A 24,274-nucleotide genomic window follows, 5' to 3' on the forward strand; every position below is an offset into this window, starting at 1 on the left:
AAACCTCTCTCATCGTCACGCAACGCCTAGGTTTACCTCCACTGTATTCATCCTACCATACCCTTGTCTGTACATTATGCCCTGAATCTATTCTACCACGCCCAGAAATCTGCTCCTTTTATTCTCTGTTCCCAACGCACTAGACGACCAGTTGTTATAGCCTTTAGCCGTACCCTTATCCTACTCCTCCTCTGTTCCTCTGGTGATGTAAAGGTTAACCCAGGCGCTGTAGCCCCCAGTTCCACTCCTATTCCCCAGGCGCTATCATTTGTTGACTTATGTAGCCGTAAAAGCCTTGGTTTCATGCACGTTAACATCAGAAGCCTCCTCCCTAAGTTTGTTTTATTCACTGCTTTAGCACACTCCGCCAACCCTGATGTCCTAACCGTGTATGAATCCTGGCTTAGGAAGGCCAACAAAAACTCTGAAATTTCCATCCCCAACCACAACATTTTCCGCCAAGATCGAAATGCCAAAGGGGGCAGAGTTGCAATCTACTGCAGAGATAGTCTGCAGAGTTCTGCCATGCTATCCAGGTCTGTGCCCAAACAGTTCAAGCTTCTACTTCTACTAAAAATCCACCTTCCAGAAATAAGTCTCTCACTGTTGCCACCTGTTATAGACCCCTCTCAGCCCCCAGTTGTTCCCTGGACACCATATGTGAATTGATTGCCCCCCATTTATCTTCAGAGTTCGTACTGTTAGGTGACCTAAACTGGGATATGCTTAACACCCTGGCCGTCCTACAATCTAAGATAGATGCCCTCAATCTCACACAAATGATCAAGGAACCTACCAGGTACAATCCTAAATCCGTAAACACGGGAACCCTCACAGATATCATCCTGACCAACCTGCCCTCTAAATACACAGCTGCTGTCTTCAACCAGGATCTCAGCGATCACTGCCTCATTGCCTGCGTCCGTAATTGGTCCGCGGTCAAAAAATGTTAGCCCTTGGTTCACTCCAGACTTGACTGCCCTTGACCAGCACAAAAACATCCTGTGGTGTACTGCATTAGCATCGAATAGCCCCCGCGATATGCAACTTTTCAGGGAAGTTAGGAACCAATATACACAGTCAGTTAGGAAAGCAAAGGCTAGCTTTTTCAAACAGAAATTTGCATCCTGTAGCACAAACTCCAAAACGTTCTGGGACACTGTAAAGTCCATAGAGAATAAGAGCACCTCCTCCTAGCTGCCCACTGCACTGAGGCTAGGAAACACCGTCACCACAGATAAATCTATGATAATCGAGAATTTCAATAAGCATTTTTCTACGGCTGGCCATGATTTCCACCTGGCTACCCCTATCCCGGCCAACAGCTATGCACCCCCCACAGCAACTTGCCCAAGCCCGCCCGCTTCTCCTTCACCCAAATCCAGATCCAAACCCAAATCCAGTATGGTCTGAGATCCCTAAAGATTGGAAAGCTGCCGCGGTCATCCCCCTCTTCAAAGGGGGAGACACTCTAGACCCAAACTGTTACAGACCTAAATCTATCCTGCACTGCCTTTCTAAAGTCTTCAAAAGCCAAGCTAACAAACAGATCACCGACCATTTCGAACCCTGCCGTGTGTGGACAACTACAAATACCTAGGTGTCTGGTTAGACTGTAAACTCTCCTTCCTGACTCACATTAAGCATCTACAATCCAAAATTAAATCTAGAATCGGCTTCCTAAGCCTCCTTCACTTATGCTACTAAACATACCCTCGCAAAACTGACTATCCTACCGATTCTTGACTTCGGTGATGTCATTTACAAAATAGCCTCCAACACTCTACTCAGCAAATTGGATGTAGTCTATCACAGTGCCATCCGTTTCGTCACCAAAGCCCCATACACTACCCACCACTGCGACCTGTATGCTCTCGTTGGCTGGCCCTCGTTTCATATTCGTCGCCAAACCCACTGGCTCCAGGTCATCTATAAGTCTTTGCTAGGTAAAGCCCCGCCTTATCTCAGCTCACTGGTCAGCATAGCAACACCCACCCGTAGCACGCAATCCAGCAGGTATATTTCACTGCTCATCCCCAAAGCAAACTCCTCTTTTGGCTGCCTTTCCTTCCAGTTCTCTGTCAATAACTGGAACGAATTGCAAAAAATCACTGAAGCTGGAGATGTATATATCTTCCTCACTAACTTTAAGCATCAGCTGTCAGAGCAGCTTACCGATCATTGCACCTGTACACAGCCCATCTGTAAATAGCCCACCCAACTACTTCATCCCCATATTGTTATTTCTCTTTTGCACCCCAGTATCTCTACTTGCACATCATCATCTGCACATCTATCAGTCCAGTGTTAATGCTAAATTTCATAAAAGCTTTATTTCATAATGTATTTAATATTTAAAAGAACACATTAATTACATTTGGACATAGAAAAATGCATTATGTTAATTGTCTTTCATCTATACACCCACTTGGATACCATCACCTGCTGTACCTGCCCAGTGTCCTCATCTGAAGCACTTAATTCCCAGGGTCATTTTAAGAGATGGATAACCACGGTATCTGACCATCCTTACTTTAAGTAAGTGAAAGACTAAACAGGCCTCCAGCAGAAAGTAAACCAGCAGCTCTTTATTTCACAATATCATATACATTACCAAAATAATCAAACAACACACATTTCCTTACATGTCAACAAACATAATTTCTTTCTTGTAAATAGTGGAGAGTTAGTTGAATAGAGTTTATTTCATGACCGAGTGGCTCATCTGTCTACAGTAGGTATTTATCCGAACATGGTGTCTTGTTTTGACTCGCAACATCCTTGCTCAAACCAGTGATGTCACACCTGAAGGAAAAACAACCAAAGACAAGGTCAATTCATTTGTAAAATAACAATCTGCAAATCAATCATATTCCAAAACAGTTAGGGCTCAGAAAAGGATAAATACTAAGTTGACTTAAAAATGAAATAAAACAAGCACATGCAAGACACTGAACAAAGCAAGCACATCCATGTCTTGTGTTGAAATACGCAAATACAAGTCTTAACTTCTGATCTTCTAGATCTGACAAATACTGTATCTTATGGTTATACCACAGAATTATAGATCACTCCTTTGAGCAGAAATTGAGTAGACTTGCATGTTCTATTTATTCTAAGTCATTGGTTTAACCAAGTGTCCTGTGATACAATTGGGTGTTCATAATTCCTAGCTAACAATCATTAAGGAGAGCCTTACCGTGTGAGCCCTTGCACTGTTTGAGGGCCTCGTTGAAGCCCTCACACAAGCTGAGGTCAGCCTGAGTGGTGGCGCAGTCCAGGAACTGTCGCACCTCAAACATGCATGGGCCCGGCTGGGATGAGGCAGGTCGAGGGGCCTCCTGTAATGGCACAGACACACACACTTAATAAGTCACCTGTCAAAGGTACCGTTCAAAGGTACTGTATACATCTGCATTACCATTAACAAGCACTGATTTGACTACAGTGTGACAGACATGATCTAAATCTCCATGCCATCTCAGGTACATTACGCAAGATTTCCACCTGCCCTTTATATCTATGATACAGTAGTGATGAAGTGCAATTGTTTGATCGAATAATTAAAATATTAAACACTGTTGAAGCTATAAAAGTGCTTGTTTACTGAAGAGTGACTGGTTCCGAGCTATATTCTTTCATGTAAAATCATTTCTGCATAGTTTCACCTTTAAACTGATTCTGCATAGATTTCATAGGACAGTATTGACAATCTTAAAAATGTTGTTTGTGTATCTAGAGCCTTCCTATGGCTAGTCCTACATGATAGTCAGCATCCAAAACCGCAAGGGCAGGTTGACATGATTTAATACTTAACGCAGTCAAATCCATAAACTATAACATAGAATCAATACAACAACCACTTTTTGGAGTCATGTCACTTTTCAAGACATCCCATGCTTCCTTTAAACAATAGATCCTTCATTGTTTGCAACTATTAGGCATAGGTATTGTAACACTGTCAGCGCCAGATGACACTCTGTTTTCGTCTAGACTCAACGTCTGACATCAAGGAGTCTAATGTGACTATTCTTGGGTGGCAGGCAGCCTGGAAGCTAAGAGCGTTAGGCCAGTAACTGAAAGGGTGCTGCTTCGAATCCTTGAACCGAATAGGTGAATCTGTCTGTGCCCTTGAGCAAGGCACTTAACCCCAATTGCTCCTGTAAGTCAGTCTGGATAAGAGCGTCTGCTAAATTACTGAAATGTAAATGTAGCTAGCATGAGCTCACTTAGCTCAAACTCCTTTCTTCAGCTTTCTAGGACAGGTCTAGTTCTATTTTCAGAAATGCTATCAAGAAATCAAACTGCAACATATCAAACTGCGACGTCACATTTTTAAATACCCAAGATCCCCCCCCCCCCCCCCCATCTGTTTTTTTGCACACTTAGAGTTCTTTCAGTTCTTCAACCACACAATACTGAATGTCCAACAATGTTGTTAGGTTAAATTTTAAAATGCCATTTGAAAGCTGAAGGGTCAAATCACTTAGGGCAGTAGCTTATCTTCACCATGGCTGCCAAAGTCAGTAATGCCTCTTAGAGACATCCTCTGCTGTCCAACGGCCACACCAAATGTAGTACTGTCAGAACAGACAGAAACAGTACATCTTATTTTGGGCTGTTGTTCTTTCCAGACAACATACCTACATTCAATTTGTTTGACAAAAATGTAGGAATTTGGAAAGACCTCACCAGTACAATGTCCCAACCTGAATAGACCAAAACTTATTTCTAGTCCATTGCTTTGGTGAAAGCAATAGCCTACGGTGAAAACTAATCTAGTTCTATCCCGTCAATGTTTCTGAAGAATAGAAAGCCATTTAGGAGTATTGTAATACTGCCTATTTCCGTTTACAGTTTCTCAACAGCCCCCTGACCTGCTCACCTGGTATGTGCTGGCGGTGGGTCTGGCTGTCTCAGGGCTGCCACCACTGAAGGCACCGGTGAGGGCACTGCCCATGACATGGCCCATGGCAGAGCCCACTGCCACCCCGGCCGCGGTGGTGGCCATCTGGGCCATTAGGCCGGGTCCTTGGGGTGCGGCAGGAACAGCCAGGGCTGATGGGGCTGGAGCGACTGGGGCCGGGGAATTTTGGGACGGGGGATGATAGGTCGGAGCTGAGCTGAAAATAAATTTAAAAAACACAATAAAGCCAACATAGCCTCTAAAACAGAACAGCTACATAACTATAGGGGGAGGGGGGGGGGGTCAGACTGATGCAACAAAATAACAATTGTAATTTGTGCAAGTGATGTCAGAGCGATGATGTTGCATCAGGCATCCCTGCACATCACCTGATACATTAGTAAGCAGCTGAGTTCTAATCATATAAACCCAAATAGATTACCATAATCTAGGATGAATACATCTTCTGAATGACAATAAGAAACATTTATTGAAGTTGAATGGCATAACTTGGTATTTGGCTTGTGCAAACTTCACTAGGAAATGTTGACCTACCCAGTGCCCTTGGGGTCAAGAACTGAAAAATGACAGGACCTCTGCTATTAGGAGAAGTGTAAAAGTGATTTGGCAGTAGTTTTAGGCTGTATTTCTAAAACAGTTGTGTGTCATCCAATTACAATAGGTATATACTACGATAACCAGTCAAATGCTACGCAAACAAGGATATAACATTGTAATTAAACCGTCATCTGAATCGGTTGCATAATCGTTGAAAACATATTACCTGGCTGGTGCCGAAGAATGACTAGCACTGCGACTTCCTCTTGCCATTTTTTATGCAGATGTTCTTTACCACTTCAAGCTGTTTCTGCCAGGGTAAACTTGTCGTCGTTTATATAAAGAGTCGTCTTCCAAAGGCTTTTGTAACGTGATTGGGTCTTGATGACAGCATGCACACTTGCCAGTGACCTTGTGTGGATTGTCTGGAGCGCATGCGCATTTATACGAGTAGGTAAAAGTAAAAATAACTTTAAAATGTGATTACCGATTTCCTGGAGTTCAGTACCACGATGCATTTTTTTTTATACAATCACGTTACAAACAAAATAGTTACTTTGTTAATTCTTAATTTTAAAACTCTGACAACAGTTGTAGAGAACAGGTAAACAGATTATGAAAACTTTCTAGACGTTTCTCTGACTGAATGCATAATAAGATTAGGCAAGCATGAGAAGCTTTCAGTGACGTTCCAGTGTCCCCAAATCTCTGTTGAAGTAGCCAATCCCTTACAAAAAATGCAGTTTTGAAACTGCCGTAAAAGTGCAGTAACTGCAGTCGACTGTAGTATTTTGTACACAGTAACTGCTGAATAACTGCAGTTGAACTGCATTCTAATTGCAGTACACTGCAAAATTACTGCAGTAACAAAAACGGTGTTCTTTTGGACGCAGTATATTGCAGTTATACTGCACTCTGACTGGTCAACAAAGTATCTAGCTACACATACATTTTCATCAGAACCACATGCACACTAATAATTTGATATTAAATTGATTATGGCAGTAGGCAGATTATACAATAGTCATGAAACCAATTTACTCTGCTCATTTTAATCGGTGTACAAGCAACATCAAAGTAAGCATACACCGATTAAACACATGGTTTTCTGAGCAATCTTTCTAATTATTAGGACATATAAACACCTTTAATTGGCATTCCAGCAGTGTATTTGATCTGCGCATGTGCTAGCACCAGCTGAGCGAGCCTCCCTCTTTAACAGGATCAGTGGGTCCCCCGCGGTACAGTTGAGCTAACATAGGCTAATGCGATTAGCATAAGGTTGTAAGTAACAAGAAGATTTCCTAGGACATAGACATATCTGATATTGGCAGAAAGCTTAAATTATTTTTAATCTAACTGCACTGTCCAATTTGCAGTAGCAATTACAGTGAAATAATACCATGCTATTGCTTGAGGAGAGTGCACAGTTATGAATTTAAAAAGTTATTCATAAACCAATTAGGCACATTTTGGGCAGTCTTGATACAAAAATTATAACAGAAATGCAATGCAATGGTTCATTGGATCAGTCTAAAACGTTGCACATACACTGCTGCCATCTAGTGGCTAGAATCTAAATTGCGCCTGGGCTGGAATAATACATTATGGCCTTTCTGGTACAAAAAAACGTGTGCTTTTTTCTTTGTAATATCTTTTACCAGATCTAATGTGTTATATTCTCCTACATTCATGTCACATTTCCACAAACTTCTAAATGTTTCCTTTCAAATGGTATCAAGAATATGCATCTCCTTGCTTCGGGTCCTGAGCTACAGGCAGTTAAAATGTGGGTATGCCATTTTAGGCGAAAATTGAAAAAGGGGGCGGATCCTTATTAACGCGAGTTCGGAACATTTGAGCTATAATAAGCTTCCTAACAAGTGATTGTATGCGTTTTAGAAGTAGGTTTCACATATAAACTTTGTATGTCCGAAATCAGAATAAAATATGCTTCACAAAAATAACATGGTCGCTGTGGTAGAACGTCTATTTTGATTGGCGATTTTCTGCATTTATCAGCGTGGCATCAGGTTGCTTGATTTCAGATGTGTCCATGTAAACATGATTATTAGGGAAATCGTTATTCTTGCAAAGCATGTACACGTTTTAATCGAGCTATTATATTAATCTGACTATCCACAGTAATCGCATTATTTTGTGCGCATGTAACCGTACTCACTTTACTGTAGTCAAATAGGAAAATCTTCAATCAGTCATTCGCTGATGTATTTATTGCCTTTGATGGCCACTTGATGACGCTGAAAGTCTAGCGGAAAATAAGTCAACCCTCAGCAATTTATCAAACTGTGATTAAACGAAAGAATATGCCATTTCAAGGTTCTGTAATATAATAACAACTCCCAAGTTGTTAATTATCACTTATTTGTAATATGTGTGTTCTGTAAAACCCTTATTGAAGCATATCAAATTGTATTTGTCACATGATTCGTAAACAACAAGTGTAGAGGGACAACGAAACGCTTACTTACGGCCCTTCCAAACAATGCAGAGAGAGAAAAAATAGAAAAATAATAACACGAGGAATAAATAGACAAAGAGTAACGATACATTCGCTATGTAGACAGGGTACCAGTGCCGATTAGATGTGCAAGGGTAAGAAGTAATTGAGGTAGATATGTGCATATAGGTAGGGGTTAAGTGACTAGGCAGCAGGATATACTGTATAATACACAGTAGCAGCAGCATATGTGATGAGTCAAAAGAGTTTAATCCATCTCAATTAAGCACTTGTTTTGTTTATAGAAACCTATAATGAATGTGATGTTTATAGTGTGCTGTACTGCAATCTTGTCCAGACAGAAAAATAACTACAGTAAGCACATATTGTATTTGGAGGAGGTAGAAAGTATGGTTCAGTATAAACACAAAGAGTGATGAAAACAAAGCGTTCCATTAAGGCTTAATCTTAAGCATGGATAGCTTGTAAATATTTTTCCATACATTCTTGCAATTTAAGCCTCTGAGGTGGTGGTGAATGCCTGGAGAGAGTCGTCGCCATAGGAGACACATTAATTAAACATCAGTCGGGTATCGTAAGCAAATTGAACCTGTGGGCTGCAGGAAAAACGCACAAGCAGACAGAACCATTGTTTGATGTGTTTTTGGTACCGAGCAAACCAGCTTGTTTGCCTCTCATCTATAATGACGGTGGGTAATTGGTGTCTCTGTGTATGTGTCTCTGTTTATTTTCTTTGCGCTGTGGTTATGTATTTACAGGGGCCCAATTCCATAAGAATTGACCTCTTTATCCCTTTGCCCTATTAATTTGCCACTTGAGTCCTGTTTGTGATTTTGATGAGGAGCACAACTACAGTTACACAATACCCCCAAGGCTCTTAGAGATGTAATATTGATACTGATAGTAAGCCAGGCACTTTTCTTAAATTCCAAGTCAATACACAGCACAAGGTCTGTGAAAACAAGGGCTGAAGACATGGCCTGTCTATTTATGCATTAATTTAGAACTAGCAGCACAGATATATCCGTGCAGCATTTAATGTAAGCTCACGGGATCAGTCGGCTTTGCAAGGCTAATGGGATTGGTGATTCAGGGAATTTATTTGAGGCTGTTACATCTCTTATCAGGTAGACGTGCTTACTCATCTCAATGACTTGCAGCTGGGCTACAGCATTAAAGCTACAGTCTGTGAATCGAAAAACAACAAAATGGGGTCCCCACCATGTACTTGTTTTGGTACGCATCCTAAATCCCAGACTGTACAGATATAGGATCTTCATTTGTGCCAGTTTGCTACAGCAAGAAAATAATGCATCAGGATCAGAACATTTGAATTATTATGTGGATTATAATGCATGGACATATTTGTAGGGGTTGATACCTTTTCTCGTAAGGGAAAATGTAGTCTGAAATTTCAAAGTAGAAATTAGAAACTTCAGAGGCCTTTTTAAACCTCAAATATACCAGACATTCTACATTTCCTGCATTACAAGAATGTTCTCCTGCAATAGGGTGATCAAATTAAATTGTACATCTGTACACAGCACAAGGTCTTTATTTAGAATGAGTGTCCAAAGTTACTCTGTGGTTATGTAGCCTATAACTGGACTAGTTCATTTCTTCTCAGTGTGTGGCATAGCTTGGGGTGTTTAATCGAGGAGGAAATTAGTATGATTCACCCACTTTTAGTTTTCTGAGGTTTGGGATGGGATTGGTGATCCAGAGCATTTATGTGAGACTGTTACATCTCTTATCAGGTAGACGTGCTTACTCATCTCAATGACTTGCAGCTGGGCTACAGCATTAAAGCTACAGTCTGCTATTAGAAAAACAACAAACTGGAGTCCCCACATCACACTTGTTTTGGTACGCATCCCAAATCCCAGACTGTAGCTTTAACCAAACGCCAAGATCACAAGTGTGTTGAACCAAGACCCAGTGGTGCTATATGGAGTGTGACCAAAAACATCCCCTTGTGTGCGATATCAAATGCTGATGTTGATAAGTTTGCTTAAACCAGCTATATCACAGGTGCTGAGTTTCACAAGTGATATGTTATCATTAGAGAATAATCCCATTCCCTTCACATGACCACAGTGCCTCCCCACAGAGAATGACTCACAAAGGCTTACAGGCTAATAAAATAGTCAAAAGGCCCATAAGCCATCTCTTTCAGTTAGACCAGCCAGTGGTGACCAACTCCTGGCCATGAGACCACCTGGTACAAAAGAGAGAGAGCAATTCTGGTAATAAATAACTGAGGGACTTTTGATGTGTTGACCCTCCATATGAGTAAACCTCAAAGATTCCCCCATGAAGGGCAAATGGGGAAATACCAAAACATTGAGAGATGAAGACAACAGTTAGCCTACTGCAGCACATGATTGATGAGCTTCAGTGGACCATAAAAGACTTCACTAAGCATATTGTATTCCTCACTCCCTCCTTGGTGGACAGGAACGGCATTGTATTCACTGAAGCACTAAACAACAGAAGGTGCTTAAGGCCATACTGTGACATCCCTCCTGGAAAAGTATGTGTACTGTACTATATGTGCCACTGGGGCTGCTTGCCTGGGTAACATCTTTTCATGATCACAGTGTAATAAAATAATCATGCCAAATTCACAATCCTATTTTTTGCCATGGACCACTACCGCTCCAGCTGAGCGAGCCAGCTGCACCCCGAATCTGTACCCAGGCCCCACATCCCCTCCCTTCGTCTCAGCCCAAAGTCCTTTCTTGTGGTCAGCGGCACACAGGCTGACTGGGGAAGGGGAGTGGGGCCAGGGGGGTGATTAGATCCTCAGGGGCGAACTTTCATGTTGGAGCCCATTCCCTGTTTTACTGAGCCTCCGGGGGCTGGTTGGAGCGGCGTCTGTGGCGGGACCACTCTCTTATGGTCTGGCTTGAATTTGAGAGAGCATGGAGACCCCATGTCATTAAAAAGGGCTGACATTGACACAAAGAAAAAAGACACTGGCTCTGTGCAAGGCAGCGAGAACCAACTCACTCTCAAAGCAACACCTCAATGAAAGGTGTCCTGATTTGGCTTAATGGTAGTGGGAAACCTCTCCCTACTCATCTCAAAGCGACAGTGGAGGCTGCTGAGGGGAGGACGGCTCATAATAATATCTGGAACGGAGTAAATGGAAACCATGTGTTTTTTTAATGTATTTGATACCATTCCACTGATTCCGCTCCAGCCATTACCATGAGCCCATCCTCCCCAATTAAGGTGCCACCAACCTCCTGTGCAAAGTACAACACTTATGGGTGGATACCTGGTGGACACACACACACTTACTGCCAAACAGAAACACCAACAAAATAATGGGAAGAATGCATGGGTCCTTTGTTGACGTTTTATAAGCAGCATCACATTAACACAATAACCTAGAGGTTCTTGCTCCCGGTTGGATGTGGAAGTTACAGCCTTGTTATTTCGTCACAGGCTCCTGACCGATTAAAAAGCTTTATGTGAAATGACAGCTTCCGGTAGCTGTTTTGGTAGCATTTTGCCCAATGTCCTCCAGCACAGTTTACATTGTAAAACTCCACCTTTTCTCTTGACCTGTTTACCTCCATTTATAATGACTTCAGAACAGGAACAATTTATAGGTCTGAAGTTATTTCTTTGCAAAGTCTTATGTTTGTGTTTTCTGCTCATTTCTTTGGCAGACAGTTACAGGCTCAATCTTCAGATAAAATAATAGAATTCCACCAACCTAGGCTAATCCCCATGTCAAGCAACAGGCTCCGAGGCTCGTATGACCCACCAAACCCCTTCAGATAAACAGTCTCTTCTGTAACTGAATCCCGTATTGCTGCACCAAAGTTGATATGACACATAGGCTTCCCTTGGATAAAGGGTGAATCAAGGTTGATAAATAGTTTAAAGGTGCTACTCTGAATTAAGACAGTATTAGGGAAAAGGACCAGAGGGTGTTGAATAAGGGAAATTCATGTCTTTGAAGACTGTCTGAAACATAATTAATTTATCATACCCTTGCCTCCATTATCTCATCTTTTTATGACTTAATTTGAGAATATTGATCCCAATGAAATACATAAACCGTCAAATGAATCCAATGCAGATGGCAAGCTGTGGCATTAGACCTGAGACCCGTTCCTATTACAAACTGATTTGCAGGTTAGTTGTAAAGTGTCTGAAATACCATATTTGATGGTATTTGGTATCATAGCCACTAAAGTCAGTTCATGAAAGGTCTCATTTGATGACAGTTAACACTGAATAGATAAACTTGAGGGTAACGTCTAAGATCACAGGTGCAATTTACAAGTGTCCCACATGAATCCATAGTAATCAATAGGTCTCTTGAAAAATGTATTTTATTCCAGAGACTAATAAATGTTGAATAAACAGTGCAACATAATAACAAACATAAAACAAAGTTGTTTCTAAGATAGGGTATGGGAATTATACCACACTTGTCTCACTTCAACTGTGTAAAACAAAATGGATTCCACAGCGCCATGGGACCGATTTATAAGCTTTTATGTGTCTGTAGGATATGACATTTGTGAATCACTTGAACTGCTATTACATGCATTGGCACTTTTTCTGAACATTCCCTCTGGGATAGCCCAACAGAAATATGTCCAAAAGAGACCGGATGGAAAAGACTCTCAAATCCTCAGCTTTGGGTATCAGATCAATCATTTTAAAAGCAAAAGCCTCATGCTTTATTGGATTTGGTGCAATTGGTCCCACTATCGTTCTAACAGTTGTTTCCCCTCCTCTCTTCCTTTCTCTGTCTCTCTGTAATTGTGTAGGTAGAATTACAACTATGTTTACCTGCACAAAGGGAATTCACACAGGTGTCCTGTGTGAATTTAAGTATGCTCCCTCTAATTCTTTCTCTCTCCCTCAGGACTACCTGGCATAATGACTCCTGGCTATCCCCAGTCCACCTGGTCGTGTTGCTGCTCTAGGGAACCCTGACCTGTTAGCCGGACGTGCTACCTTGCCCCGGCCTGCTGTTTTCTACCTTCTCCTCCTCTCTACCGCAACTGCTGTCTCGACCTCTGAATGCTCGAGCTATGAAAAGCCAACTGACATTTACTCCTGAGGTACTGACCTGTTGCACCCCCTACAACCACTCTGTGATTATTATTTGACCCTGCTGGTGATCTATGAACGTTTGAACATCTTGACTAACAATCTGGCCTTAAATGGCCATGTACTCTTATAATCTCCACCCAGCACAGCCAGAAGAGGACTGGCCACCCCTCAAAGCCTGGTTCCTCTCTAGGTTTCTTCCTACGTTCCTGCCTTTCTAGGGAGTTTTTCCTAGCCCCTGTGCTTCTACATCTGCATTGCTTGCTGTTTGGGGTTTTAGGCTGGGTTTCTGTATAACACTTTGTGGCATCTGCTGATGTAAAAAGGGCTTCATAAATACATTTGATTGATTTATTTTATTACTTGCATGATCTGAATGAAAATAACTCTCAGATAACTGAAAACTGAAAAGTCGGTTGGTTTGCATTTCAGAAAACCACTCATCAAGTATACTCTCATCCAAAGCATTATTACTGTAATAATAACCACATATTTAAATTATAACAATATGTGCTCTGTTTGAAACCATTTTTCAACCAACACCATCACCCGGATTCATGAAGCTGGGCTGAAGAAACCCTTCAGAAGGCAACCTTTGGTTTTATGACCTTGTAACTTAACCCAGGCATTAGGAAACGTCATCCACAGCCTGGTCTGTGGGGGACCATTATCTCAATAAACTGTGCCTTTGGAACTGGATGGCAGCTATTAATAGTTTTTCACTGTTTGTCACTATTGAGACGTTCAGGGGAAACCCATCCCTACAGGCTCTTTACCTACCTACCTATGTGATCTGCTGTGTGTGTGTGTGTGTGTGTGTGTGTGGTGCAACAAGATAGCTACAGCAGGAGGAAGACAATAGGAACATCTGTATCAGCGATAATACAGGTCTATTTTGCAATATCACGCCAAATGAGATTCAACGATATGATATATGACATGAATAGGAAACCTTTACATCTTTTGGGAACCTTTTGGTGCTGTCTTTGTTTTGCCAATCCTCTTTGGGAAACACAAACACAGTTAATTGGCAGTAAAATGACATCCAGGTGTGAAGGTGTATGTCCAATCCACTGTTGATGATCAATGAACACTGAAGTGGACATAGGGCTGGCTTGGAGAGGTGTGATTAACATGTGGTCAGCTTTAAGATCTTCTGATGAACAACACCTAGCCCGCTGGAGGAAGTTTATGGATGTCTGATGACTATAGAAAGGCCATTGAGGTCGGTCCACTAGCCACCTTGACCTGGTTGCCCCCCCATTCTAACTCGTTAGCCTGTTCTTCACTGTTGAACTATCTCTGGACGAGGCATTGCTTTGTGAGGTCTTGATTGGGCTTAATCGGTGCTTGAACATTGCACTAATGACCGGCTGGCTATTATTTGAGTCAAGTGCAGCCAAAGCCAGGTGCGGGTGAATCACACAATTTATTTAAAAATGAGTAGATGGCAGTTGAGCAGCATGATGGAGCACAGAATCTAATGTATATAACAATATGATTCTGTATCATGGTGATTTTTGATGGAACTACAATGACCTCACTATTTATCTATGGCTTTGCTTGAACTTTGCGACTGCATCAGTCAAAGGAGGATGGATTTCCTACTCTGTTCTCCTTAAGGCTTCTTTTAAGAGGATGAACTGAGCCTTTTCGTAGTTAAAGTTTCTATGGGACAAAACAAAACAAACTCCCAACTAAAGGTTTTATGGTGGATTGATGGCTTTTACACAGTTCTGACAGAGGAAGAGGAACCTTGAACCAAACTTACCACAAACTACTGTGAGGTTACCTATCCAAACATCCAAAGAGTTTGCGGGTCTGGTATTTACCAACCCCCTCCACCCCTGCTGGACACGCACCTGGTTCCCCAAGAAAATATAAAACACTTTTGTTTTTTCTCCTTTTAAACTGGTTATCGAGTCAACCGGTAATTTGAGATTACTCAACTTTAGTGTTGTTCTCTGAAAAAAAAAGAAGGATGTATGTCTTTTTAGGAAAATTTGCCAGCGATTAAGCCGGACAGCATTCCTTTTTGCTCTACCATCCATTTGGGCCCATAATTGACCATAAGTGGGTCCTTATGGGTGAGGGGTGTTGCGGGGCAGCTTGCCTGTCCGTCTGGCTTTGTTGTGGCTAGCAGCCCCAATACATTCCCAGGTCCAGCAGCCCGATCCAGGGGATTGGGGTCAGGGGAGAGAGTTGTGTGTGTGTGTGGGGGGGGGGGGGGGGGGGGTAAAGAATGACAAACTGGCTTGGCTGATTAACCCAAATCTGCACCTGACAATAAAGGGCAAGAAAACCATTCATTAACCACAGGCCAGGGTGACTCAGGGGTGCGATTTCAACTGGGTCTCAGTTACTAGGGCATCCATTTCCAGAGGGGTGAGGGGGAATTTAAGAGGACAGACTCGTCTGAGTTGCCACTGGACCATCAGTTGCATTTACTCTGCAACCAAGAGGTGGTGCTGGCTTGCAATGATAACATATCAGTAGTGAGGTGATGGTGGAAGGAAAAGGCTTCTGGGGAGACACAGACAAGGAGGAGCACAATAACCTATTCTTCTGAAAACAAGGTTCACTATACCGCCCTTCTAGCCTTTAGCCCCCTTGTTGCCACACCACTCTAAAGTGTGGATCCACTTCAAGGTTTTAACAAATCAAATCATAGTTTATTGGTCGAGTACACAAATTTGCAGATGTTATCGCAGGTGCAGCGAAATGCTTTGTTTGTAGCTCCAACAGTGCAGTAACTAATAGCTAGCAATCCAAATAAATCCAAATAAAAACACAATACACACATAATACATTTAAAAAAGAAAGAAAGAAAGAAAGAAAGAAAGAAAGAAAGAAAGAAAGAAAGAAAGAAAGAAAGAAAAGAAAGAAAGAGCAATGTCAGAGTCCGGAATATAATGTATTTGTATAGACATTATGGACAGTATCATATATAGAAAAGGTGTGTACAGCAGTGTTCCTACAACAGTATGTAAACATGGTTAAAGTGACCAGTGTTCAATGACTATGTACATAGGGCAGCAGTTTCAAAAGTGCAGGGTAGAGTACCGGGTGGTAGCCGGGTAGTAACAGTGACTAATGTTCAGGGCAGGGTACTGGAGGCCGGATAGTGGTGACTGTTTTAAACAAAAGTTGAGTGATGCACCGGTGTGTCAATCTAAAAAACATAATAAACAAATCCCCATCAACATCCGTCAGTTTAAGCTAGAGATATCTGAGATATCGTCTCAATCCACCACATCAGCCTATGTCACACTTCCTCATCTGTGGTGAAAGGTGGCAGAGCTATAGCCGTGTTAGTCAGACCATGAGACATCCTGAAAATTGGTCTGTAGTGTCCGAACAAACTAATATGACCCCACTGTAGAAAGGGGAGATTCTCACGAACACAATGGTGTTCTCCGTTTTGATCTACGACCCCCACAAGTGTCCCACCCCCCAGCTTTGATGCACCTGTACTGTCTCCACCTTCTAGATGGCAGCGTTGTGAACAGGCTGTGGCTCGGGTGGCTGAGTTCCTTGATGATCTTCTTGGCCTTCCTGTGACACCGGGTGCTGTAGATTCCTCTGGGCTCCTGAGTGGCGCAGCCTGTCTAAGGCACTGCATCTCAGTGCAAGAGGCGTCACTACAGTACCTGGTTTGAATCCAGTCTGCATCACATTCGGCTGTGACTGGGAGTACTATAGGGTGGCGCGCAATTGGCCCAGTGTCGTCTGGGTTTGGCTTGGGTAGGCCGTCATTGTAAATAAGAGTTTATTCTTAACTGACTTGCCTAGTTAAATAAAGGTTAAATAAATAAAATGCATTTAAAAAATCCTGGAGGGCAGGAACTGTGCTGGGCTGACCAAGCCACCCTCTGGAGAGCTGTGCGCACGGTGCAACTGCCGTACCAGGCGGTGATACAGCCCGACAGGATGCTCTCAATGGTGCATCTAAAGATGTTTGTGAGCCTCTCAGAGGCCAAGCCAAATTTCTTCAGCCTCCTTAGGGACATGACGGATTGCTGCTAATAATCGAACCGGCCTCGAACCATAAAGACCAGGTAATAAACTCTTAACCCAGTGGCCTGTTTGTTAGAGAAGAAAAGAGTTGCCTTCTCCATTAGCGGACATCTCAAGATCATACAATCACAGGGGGAGATTGATTGATGAGTTCGATGGGGAGGCCCATGTCTGGTTTGTGGTGTGACTGGTCTGTGGTCAGGGTTCACCAGCCAGACAGAGAGGGAGGTGGGGGGGTTAGGGTTAATCACTAAAGACCCTTGGCAAGCCGGAGTCCATACAAGACCAAGAGAAGAAGAGGACACAGCTGACCTAGTCTTGACATGAGCAGAAGAACATTGTAAACAATGTGTAGTCTTTTTGTAGTCTTATTGTTCCCCAGGGGTTTTGCTTGCTAGCTCACCTCCATTGGACAGGGCTTGGGCCCCTGGGGACGTTAGGAGGACTGTATTTAGCCTCTTTCTTACAGCACAGAGGGAATGTGGCAGTTACAATACAGTTCAGTTTCAATTAGCCTTTGTTTCCAGTAAAGATATCCTCTCAGCACAAGGATTCTATTGGATTTGAACATCGTCTTGAACAGTTTAGTGATATCCACTGCCAAGAGCAATATGAGATCAATTAGAAGTTTGTATCTTGGCTTGCCGCGAGTTGTAAATTTGGTCCCCCTCACCCCCTACACTTTAAGTCTGCATCCAGACGCATGCTGCATAATTACACAAGATCCTTTGTTAAAATGATATACAAAGAAACAGCGTTTGATTAGTGATTTGGCTGGGGTTCTGAAGAGGGAAATTGATATAATTTGATTTATAGGGGGTTAACACCAAATTCTCGATTGTAACGCTAAACCTCATGGTATAATGGGGCAGATTGGATTGACATAAGTCTGACTGTCACTGAAAAACTTGATGCTGGTTCCTTTAAAAATGTTATAGAAACTTTTCATGATACTGTAGTGATCCTCAGCGGGCAGGGTGTGCAAGCTGGCAGCATCAGTCATGAAAATAGTTTATGGGGTTGTCATGGTAATAGAAGAGTGTGTGTGTGTGTGTGGGGGGGGGGGTGTTCAAAATAGGTTTGTGGGGATATAACTATCTCTCTCTTGTGATTATCTCTCAGGGGAGATACCTCCCGCTGTACTGTGATTTATGGCTAGCTAGTTCAGGCTGGGTTTGTTGCTTTGTGCACCTCCCCTTTACAGTGTAACATTAAAACACCTGTTGGCATTAACTGTATTTCCCTCTCTGTCCGTTTGTTATTTGAGCTAGTAAAGGTCTACCTCAGATCGGGAAACCCATAAATGCCACAATACCTTGGTGGAAATCTTGATGGATGGTTCAGTGGAATGCTATTTGGTGTTTTTTGGGGGTACATTTTGTTCAAGGGCAGATCTGACCTCTGGGCAGATTTGTGGATAACCCTTATTGAACCATTCACTAATGTTTCCAGTTCCACTAAAGTTTCCTGAAAAGTGTCAATACCTGCACCCATGGTTGGGCAAAGATAGTCTGCATCAACATGAATCTTGTTACAAAATACTTCATAGGCTACTGTAACGGATGTGAAACGGCTAGCTTAGTTAGCAGTGCGGGTATGGGCGAGGGGACGGTCTAAAGTTATACTGTTACACAACCACAAAAACAGAAAAAGTAACTTTGCATGTAACCATCTTGAGTTATTAAAATAAATCTCAATCAAAGTTGCCTATAAATGAAGATTAATAAACATGTTATGAATTACATATGTGACCAACCTATCAACCCCTAATGATTTACTCTGCGCCTAAAGACCACATTAGCTGAGTTTATGCCTATACCCCTAACACTAGGATCTGTCAGGTCAGAGTTGTGAAAGGGATTTACAAGGCAAGGCTTCTTGCACATGGGCATTGATGCAGCGGGAAACGGGTTAAATCACGTGAGCGCCTGTGTACTTGGCTTGCCACTGAGGCCCATAAAAAAGTGTAATTTGAAGAAAGAGAACAAAGAAATAAGCGAGTATAAAATCCCCCTATGAGACACATCTCCGTCATTCACTGACTCCACTTCATCCCGCTCACATCCTCCGCCCTCTCTATACCCAAGGTGTGCTCAAGCGCGGTCAAACTGCGAGTCCGCTCCGAATCAAAAGATGATGCCGTCTCTTTGGTTTTTCTGTAGCATCTTTGCGTTGCACCTCTTGCTCTGCATTCATTCTCTGCCAGTACCGGAGTGGAGAGCCAGCAACAGGTACAAAGCCGCGGCGGTGAGTGACGATATAAATGCAGATGATGTGGAATTATTTGACATTTTACAGAGCAAGAGCGTTTTATGAGTCGAAGTTATGGAGTATGTGGGTCCAGACTCACTGTGTGTGTGTGTGCGTGTGTTATCCTTTTGAGAGAGAAAGCGAGAGAGAGAGATCAGAAGAAAGAGAGTAGCCTACCCACTGGGGGAAAAAATGGTTGAATCAACGTTGTTTCCATGTAATTTCAACAACAAAAATGCTATGTGATGACGTTGATGTGGAAAACTTATTTGGATTTGCAAAAGGTCATTTTTTGACCAAACTTTTAACTTCATAATGTAAATCAAAACTAGACGTTGAAATTATGTATATGCACACAATGAGCGCCGTTTACTTGTGGAAGAGTGTTTGTTCTAAATCAGTAACTTTGTTCCGCAACAATTTACAGGTAGAGTGCCAGCAGAAAGTATTCATACCCCTTGACTTGTTCCACATTTTGTAGTGTTACAGCCTGAGTTCGAAATGAAAAAGTGAAAACATGTTTTAGAAATGTTTGCACATTTATTGAGAATGAAATACAGAAATATCTAATTGACACAAGTATTCACACCCCTGAGTCAATACTTTGTAGAAGCACCTTTGGCAGCGATTACAGCTGTGAGTTTTTACGTTTCTAAGAGCTTTCCACATCTGGATTGTGCAATATTTGTGCATTATTATTTTCAAAATTATTTAAACTCTGTTAAATTGGTTGTTGATCATTGCTAGGCAACCATTTACAGGTATTGCCATCAGTGGAGATTTTAGCGTGTAAATTGTCGTGGGGTAAACCAAAAAAATTGTGATGGATGCCAGCAAAGCCATAACACAACACTAAACAATAACACCAGTTGCACTATAACGGTGACAAACGGTGCCCACAAACTGTTAGGGCCTACATAAAGCTGTCCCAACAGCAGTCCCAACACCTTACCACTGCTACAGTTCATTCAGCCTCATTTACTGACTTTAAAAAAACATAGCTGATATGGCTGACTTGCTTAATGTGGTTTCTAATGACAATTGAGATGTACAAGCTATGGTATAAGGGGACGACAAGCGGATAAGAGGGAATCCGTAATTTCGATTATGACCTTAATGAGCGAGAGACGACGGACGTAATAGTTAGTCGATATAACTATTTGTTTAGCACTTTTTAAACGTACAGCGACATAATTCAGAACATGGGTCGTTCTTACACATAAACAGACAATAAAATATCTTAGAATATTCGATGATTACATTTCTCTAAAACAATTTATAGGCAAACAAGCATACACCGGCCACGAACGATGTGTTTACAATACCGCGTTGGTGAAAATAGACCAACTTATTAGGGTGAGGCACATGGGCTATTAACAGTTTACTACACAACATACACTTATATGTGTATACTGTAGTTAAGAAAGTAATACTATCTGGCATCCTACATAATTTATGAAGCAGCATATCCATTGTTGGACTCACGTTGTTGTGATGTGCTTGAACAGGAAAGTTGCGAGGCGGGAAAATGGGAACATTTTGTAATCAAAGAGAAAGATGCCGGATTTACAATTCTGAGTTGAGTGACCCGTTGAGTGACTTTTCTCAGTCTTAGCTCGTTTTCCCGAGTTCCCAGTTGTCGTGAACTCACAGTTAGCCACTGATTCCTTCCCAAACCACTCATTGTAGGATTTGAGATTTCCAACTTGTTGTGTAATGTTTATGTCTAATGGCCGATTAGCACCAATACGTTTTATCTCTAATTTCTCTTCATATGAAAAAGATTTGATTGTCGACTTGATTCATGGTGAGGACTGCTAGCTTGCTAGCTAAGATGTTGAAAGTATGATATTGACATGATCAGTCCAATCAAAGCTACTGTACATATAACGTGATTTGATGTCATTCTGTGGCCAATGACCTTGAGCCTTCTTGGATGGGCACTTCTAATATAACTATGGCAGAACCCAAGGGGCAACATTTTTCGAGCTCTAACCTTAGAATTGGGAATGAGTACTGTTCTATGAGTGACAGAAAACTGAGCCAATCATAACAGAAAGCTGAGCCAAACAGGGGCAACACTCTGTATTGTCTGCTGGCTAGCCCCACCACCACAGAAATCACTGAGCTAGAGTGAGCTAAATCACTGAGCTAGCTGCCTTACTCAAGAAAGCAAACAAGAGACCATGTTTGTATGCGGCTTTATCAACTCAATAACGTTTTTTATTTTATTTTTTACATTGTTTGCAAACTGATATGTGACACATATTAATGCTAAAATAACAAGCAAAACAGGGAAGCCCCCACCCCCCATTTTTGATTTTGCATTAAAAATATTTAACTAAAAGTGTGGGGCTCAAATGACGGGTCGCCACTGCTTGCCATAAGTTTTGAAGTAGATTTAAGTCAAACTGTAACTTGGCCAATCAGGAACATTCACTGTCTTGGCCTTGTGTTTCAGGTTATAGTCCTGCTGAAAGTTGATTTAATCTTCCAGTGTCTGGTGGAAAGCAGACTAAACTAGCTTTTCCTCTAGGATTTTGCCTGTGCTTAGCTGCATTCTGTAAAAAAAAAATGTATCCTGAAAAACTCCCAGTCCTGAACGATAACAAGCATACCCATAACATGATGCAGCCACCACTATGCTTGAAAATATGGAGAGTGGTACTCAGTAATGTGTTGTAATGGATTTGCCCCAAACATAACACTTTGTATTCAGGACAAAAAGGGAATTGCTTTGCCACGTTTTTTTCCAGTATTACTTTAATGCCTTGCTGCAAACAGGATGCATGTTTTGGAATATTTTTATTCTATACAGGCTTCCTTCTTTTCACTTTGTCAATTAGGTTAGTATTGTTGAGTAACTACCATGTTGTTGATCCATCCTCAGTTTTCTCCTATCACAGCCATTAAACTATGTAACTGTTTTAAAGTGTCACGTGTGCTCCCTCTTTGGCCTCTAGGTCACCAGGCTGCTCGTTATGGCGCACACCTGTCACCATCGTTACGTGAATCAGCACATTATGACACTCACCTGGACTCCATCACCGCCTTGATTACCTGCCCTATATGTCACTCCCTTTGGTTCCTTGCCCAGGCGTCATTGTTATGTCTGTGCGTTGTTTGTGTTTTCTTGTTCTGTATTATGTTACGTTTATTTATTAAAACACTCACTCCCTGAACTTGCTTCCCGACTCCCAGCGCACACGTTACATAAAGTCACCATTGGTGAAATCCCGAGCGGTTTCCTTCCTCTCCGGCAACAGAGTTAGGAAAGACACCTTTATACACCATCCAAAGTGTAATTAATAACTTCACCATGCTCAAAGTGATATTCAATGTCTGTTTTTTTTTTTTTTTTTTTACCCATCTACCAATACGTGTCCTTCTTTGTGAGGCATTGGAATACCTCCCTGGTCTTTGTAATTGAATCTTTGTTGGAAATTCACTGCTCAACTGAGGGACCTTACAGATAATTGTATGTATGGGCTACATAGATGAGGCAGTCATTCAAAAATCATGTTAAACACTATTATTGCACACAGAGTCCATGTAACTTATTATGTGACTTGTGAACTTATTTTGGCTTGCCATAACAAAGGGGTGGAAGACTTTTACATTTAAAAAAATCTTTATTTAACTAGGCAAGTCAGTATAGAACGAATTCTTATTTACAATGACGGCCAAACATTAACGACGCTGGGCCAATTGTGCGCTGCCCTATGGAAGTCCCAATCACGTCTGGTTGTGATACTGCACAGGATTGAACTAGGGTCTGTAATGACACCTCTAGCACTGAGATGCAGTGCCTTAGACATCTGCACCACTCGTGCCCTGGCTCAAGACATTTCGGCTTTTCATTTTTAATACATTTTTCCAATGTTTGAAAAACATCATTCAACTTTTACATTATGGGATATTGTGTGTAGGCCAGTGACAAAAAACATCTACATTTAATACATTTTAAATGTAGGCTTATCACAACAAAATGTGGAAAAAGTCAAGGGGTGTGAATACTTTCTGAAGGCACTGTATGCATGATCAGTGGTTTGTACTATTTTTTATTATTGGCTGCATGTCAATCAACTGGTGTTGAAATAGCCTAATATGTTAAGCCCATGCTCTCTTGAAACATGGGTTTCAACTTAGGTTTCATTTACATTTCAGTTATTTAGCATATGCTTTTATCCAGAGCAATTTACAGGAGCAATTAGGATCAGATTAAGTGCCTTGCTCAAGGGCACATAGATTGTTCACCTTGTCGGTTCAGGGATTCAAACCAGTGACTTTTTAATTACTGGCCAACGCTCTTAACTGTTAGCCTAATTGCCACCCCATTACCGCTAGATTTAGATATTCAGGAGAACGTGTAGTTTCTCTAAAAGGTGTGTGTGCCTATGTCTGTGGGGGAGGCTGAAGGTGACCAGAGTGAAATGTTGACAGAGCTTGTATGCCATTGTTGTAACGAGTGCACTGAGAGTCGGGACGCAAGTTCAGGGAGTGAGTGTTGTAAGAAATAAAAGAAACAATGAACACGAAACACAACCAATGCCCCGACATGAAAACAGAGTCAATAACACCTGAGGAAAGAACCAAGGGGAGTGACAGATATAGGGAAGATAATCAAGGAGGTGATGGAGTCCAGGTGAGTGTCATGAGACGCAAGTGCGTGGGATAATCAGCAGCTTGATTACCTAGAGGCCTGAGAGGGAGTATACGTGACAATTGTATGAATACTTAGGATGCAACCTACATTCTCTATGATTTGTAAGACATTGACAGTCCTCAATCTTTCCAATTGGTGGACAGACATGACAAAGGAGAAACCCTACACACAACGCTTGCCTCTTGGATACACATTTCAGATTGGCGCTGGGCTCTGCACAGTTGGCGACAGCATCAAGTTGCTCTTTGCTGAGAGAGAGCTAACATAAGGACTTGGATTTGTTTATATTGAAAGGGTGTGGGAGTGGTTTGGA

The 24,274-nt window shown here is 41.9% G+C and overlaps 2 protein-coding genes across 3 annotated transcripts in view; one reads left to right on the forward strand and one right to left on the reverse strand.

Annotated features, from left to right (window-relative positions):
- Nucleotides 1-2,568: 2,568 nt before the first annotated feature.
- Nucleotides 2,569-6,411, reverse strand: chchd10 (coiled-coil-helix-coiled-coil-helix domain containing 10). The gene is made up of 4 exons (XM_036976849.2): nucleotides 5,691-6,411; nucleotides 4,886-5,123; nucleotides 3,200-3,341; nucleotides 2,569-2,805 (listed from the first exon to the last, which is right to left on the reverse strand). The coding sequence occupies exons 1-4, from the start codon at nucleotides 5,735-5,737 to the stop codon at nucleotides 2,786-2,788; spliced, it is 447 nt and encodes a 148-aa protein (XP_036832744.1). The 5' UTR covers nucleotides 5,738-6,411; the 3' UTR covers nucleotides 2,569-2,785.
- Nucleotides 6,412-18,977: 12,566 nt separating this feature from the next.
- mmp11b (matrix metallopeptidase 11b) overlaps nucleotides 18,978-24,274 on the forward strand; it is a 36,588-nt gene continuing 31,291 nt past the window's right edge. Inside the window, exon 1 of one of the 2 annotated variants that reach the window (XM_021601785.3) lies at nucleotides 18,978-19,292. In XM_021601785.3, coding sequence (XP_021457460.1) covers nucleotides 19,179-19,292 — 114 coding nt within the window. In that variant the 5' untranslated portion in view covers nucleotides 18,978-19,178. The remainder of the gene's footprint in view (nucleotides 19,293-24,274) is intronic. The other variant, XM_090233784.1, reaches the window with a different exon arrangement.

This window comes from Oncorhynchus mykiss, chromosome 5, assembly GCF_057628025.1.
Source record: "Oncorhynchus mykiss isolate SJ-2025 chromosome 5, ASM5762802v1, whole genome shotgun sequence".
NCBI lineage: Eukaryota > Metazoa > Chordata > Actinopteri > Salmoniformes > Salmonidae > Oncorhynchus > Oncorhynchus mykiss.

Bases quoted from the DNA above. Each gene is read 5' to 3' on its own strand.
- chchd10 (XM_036976849.2), bottom strand. From the start codon at position 5,737: ATGGCAAGAGGAAGTCGCAGTGCTAGTCATTCTTCGGCACCAGCCAG. The intron at 5,124-5,690 runs GTAATATGTTTT...ATTTATTTTCAG, and splicing joins CATTCTTCGGCACCAGCCAG to CTCAGCTCCGACCTATCATC. The intron at 2,806-3,199 runs GTAAGGCTCTCC...TTTTTCCTTCAG, and splicing joins ACAGTGCAAGGGCTCACACG to GTGTGACATCACTGGTTTGA.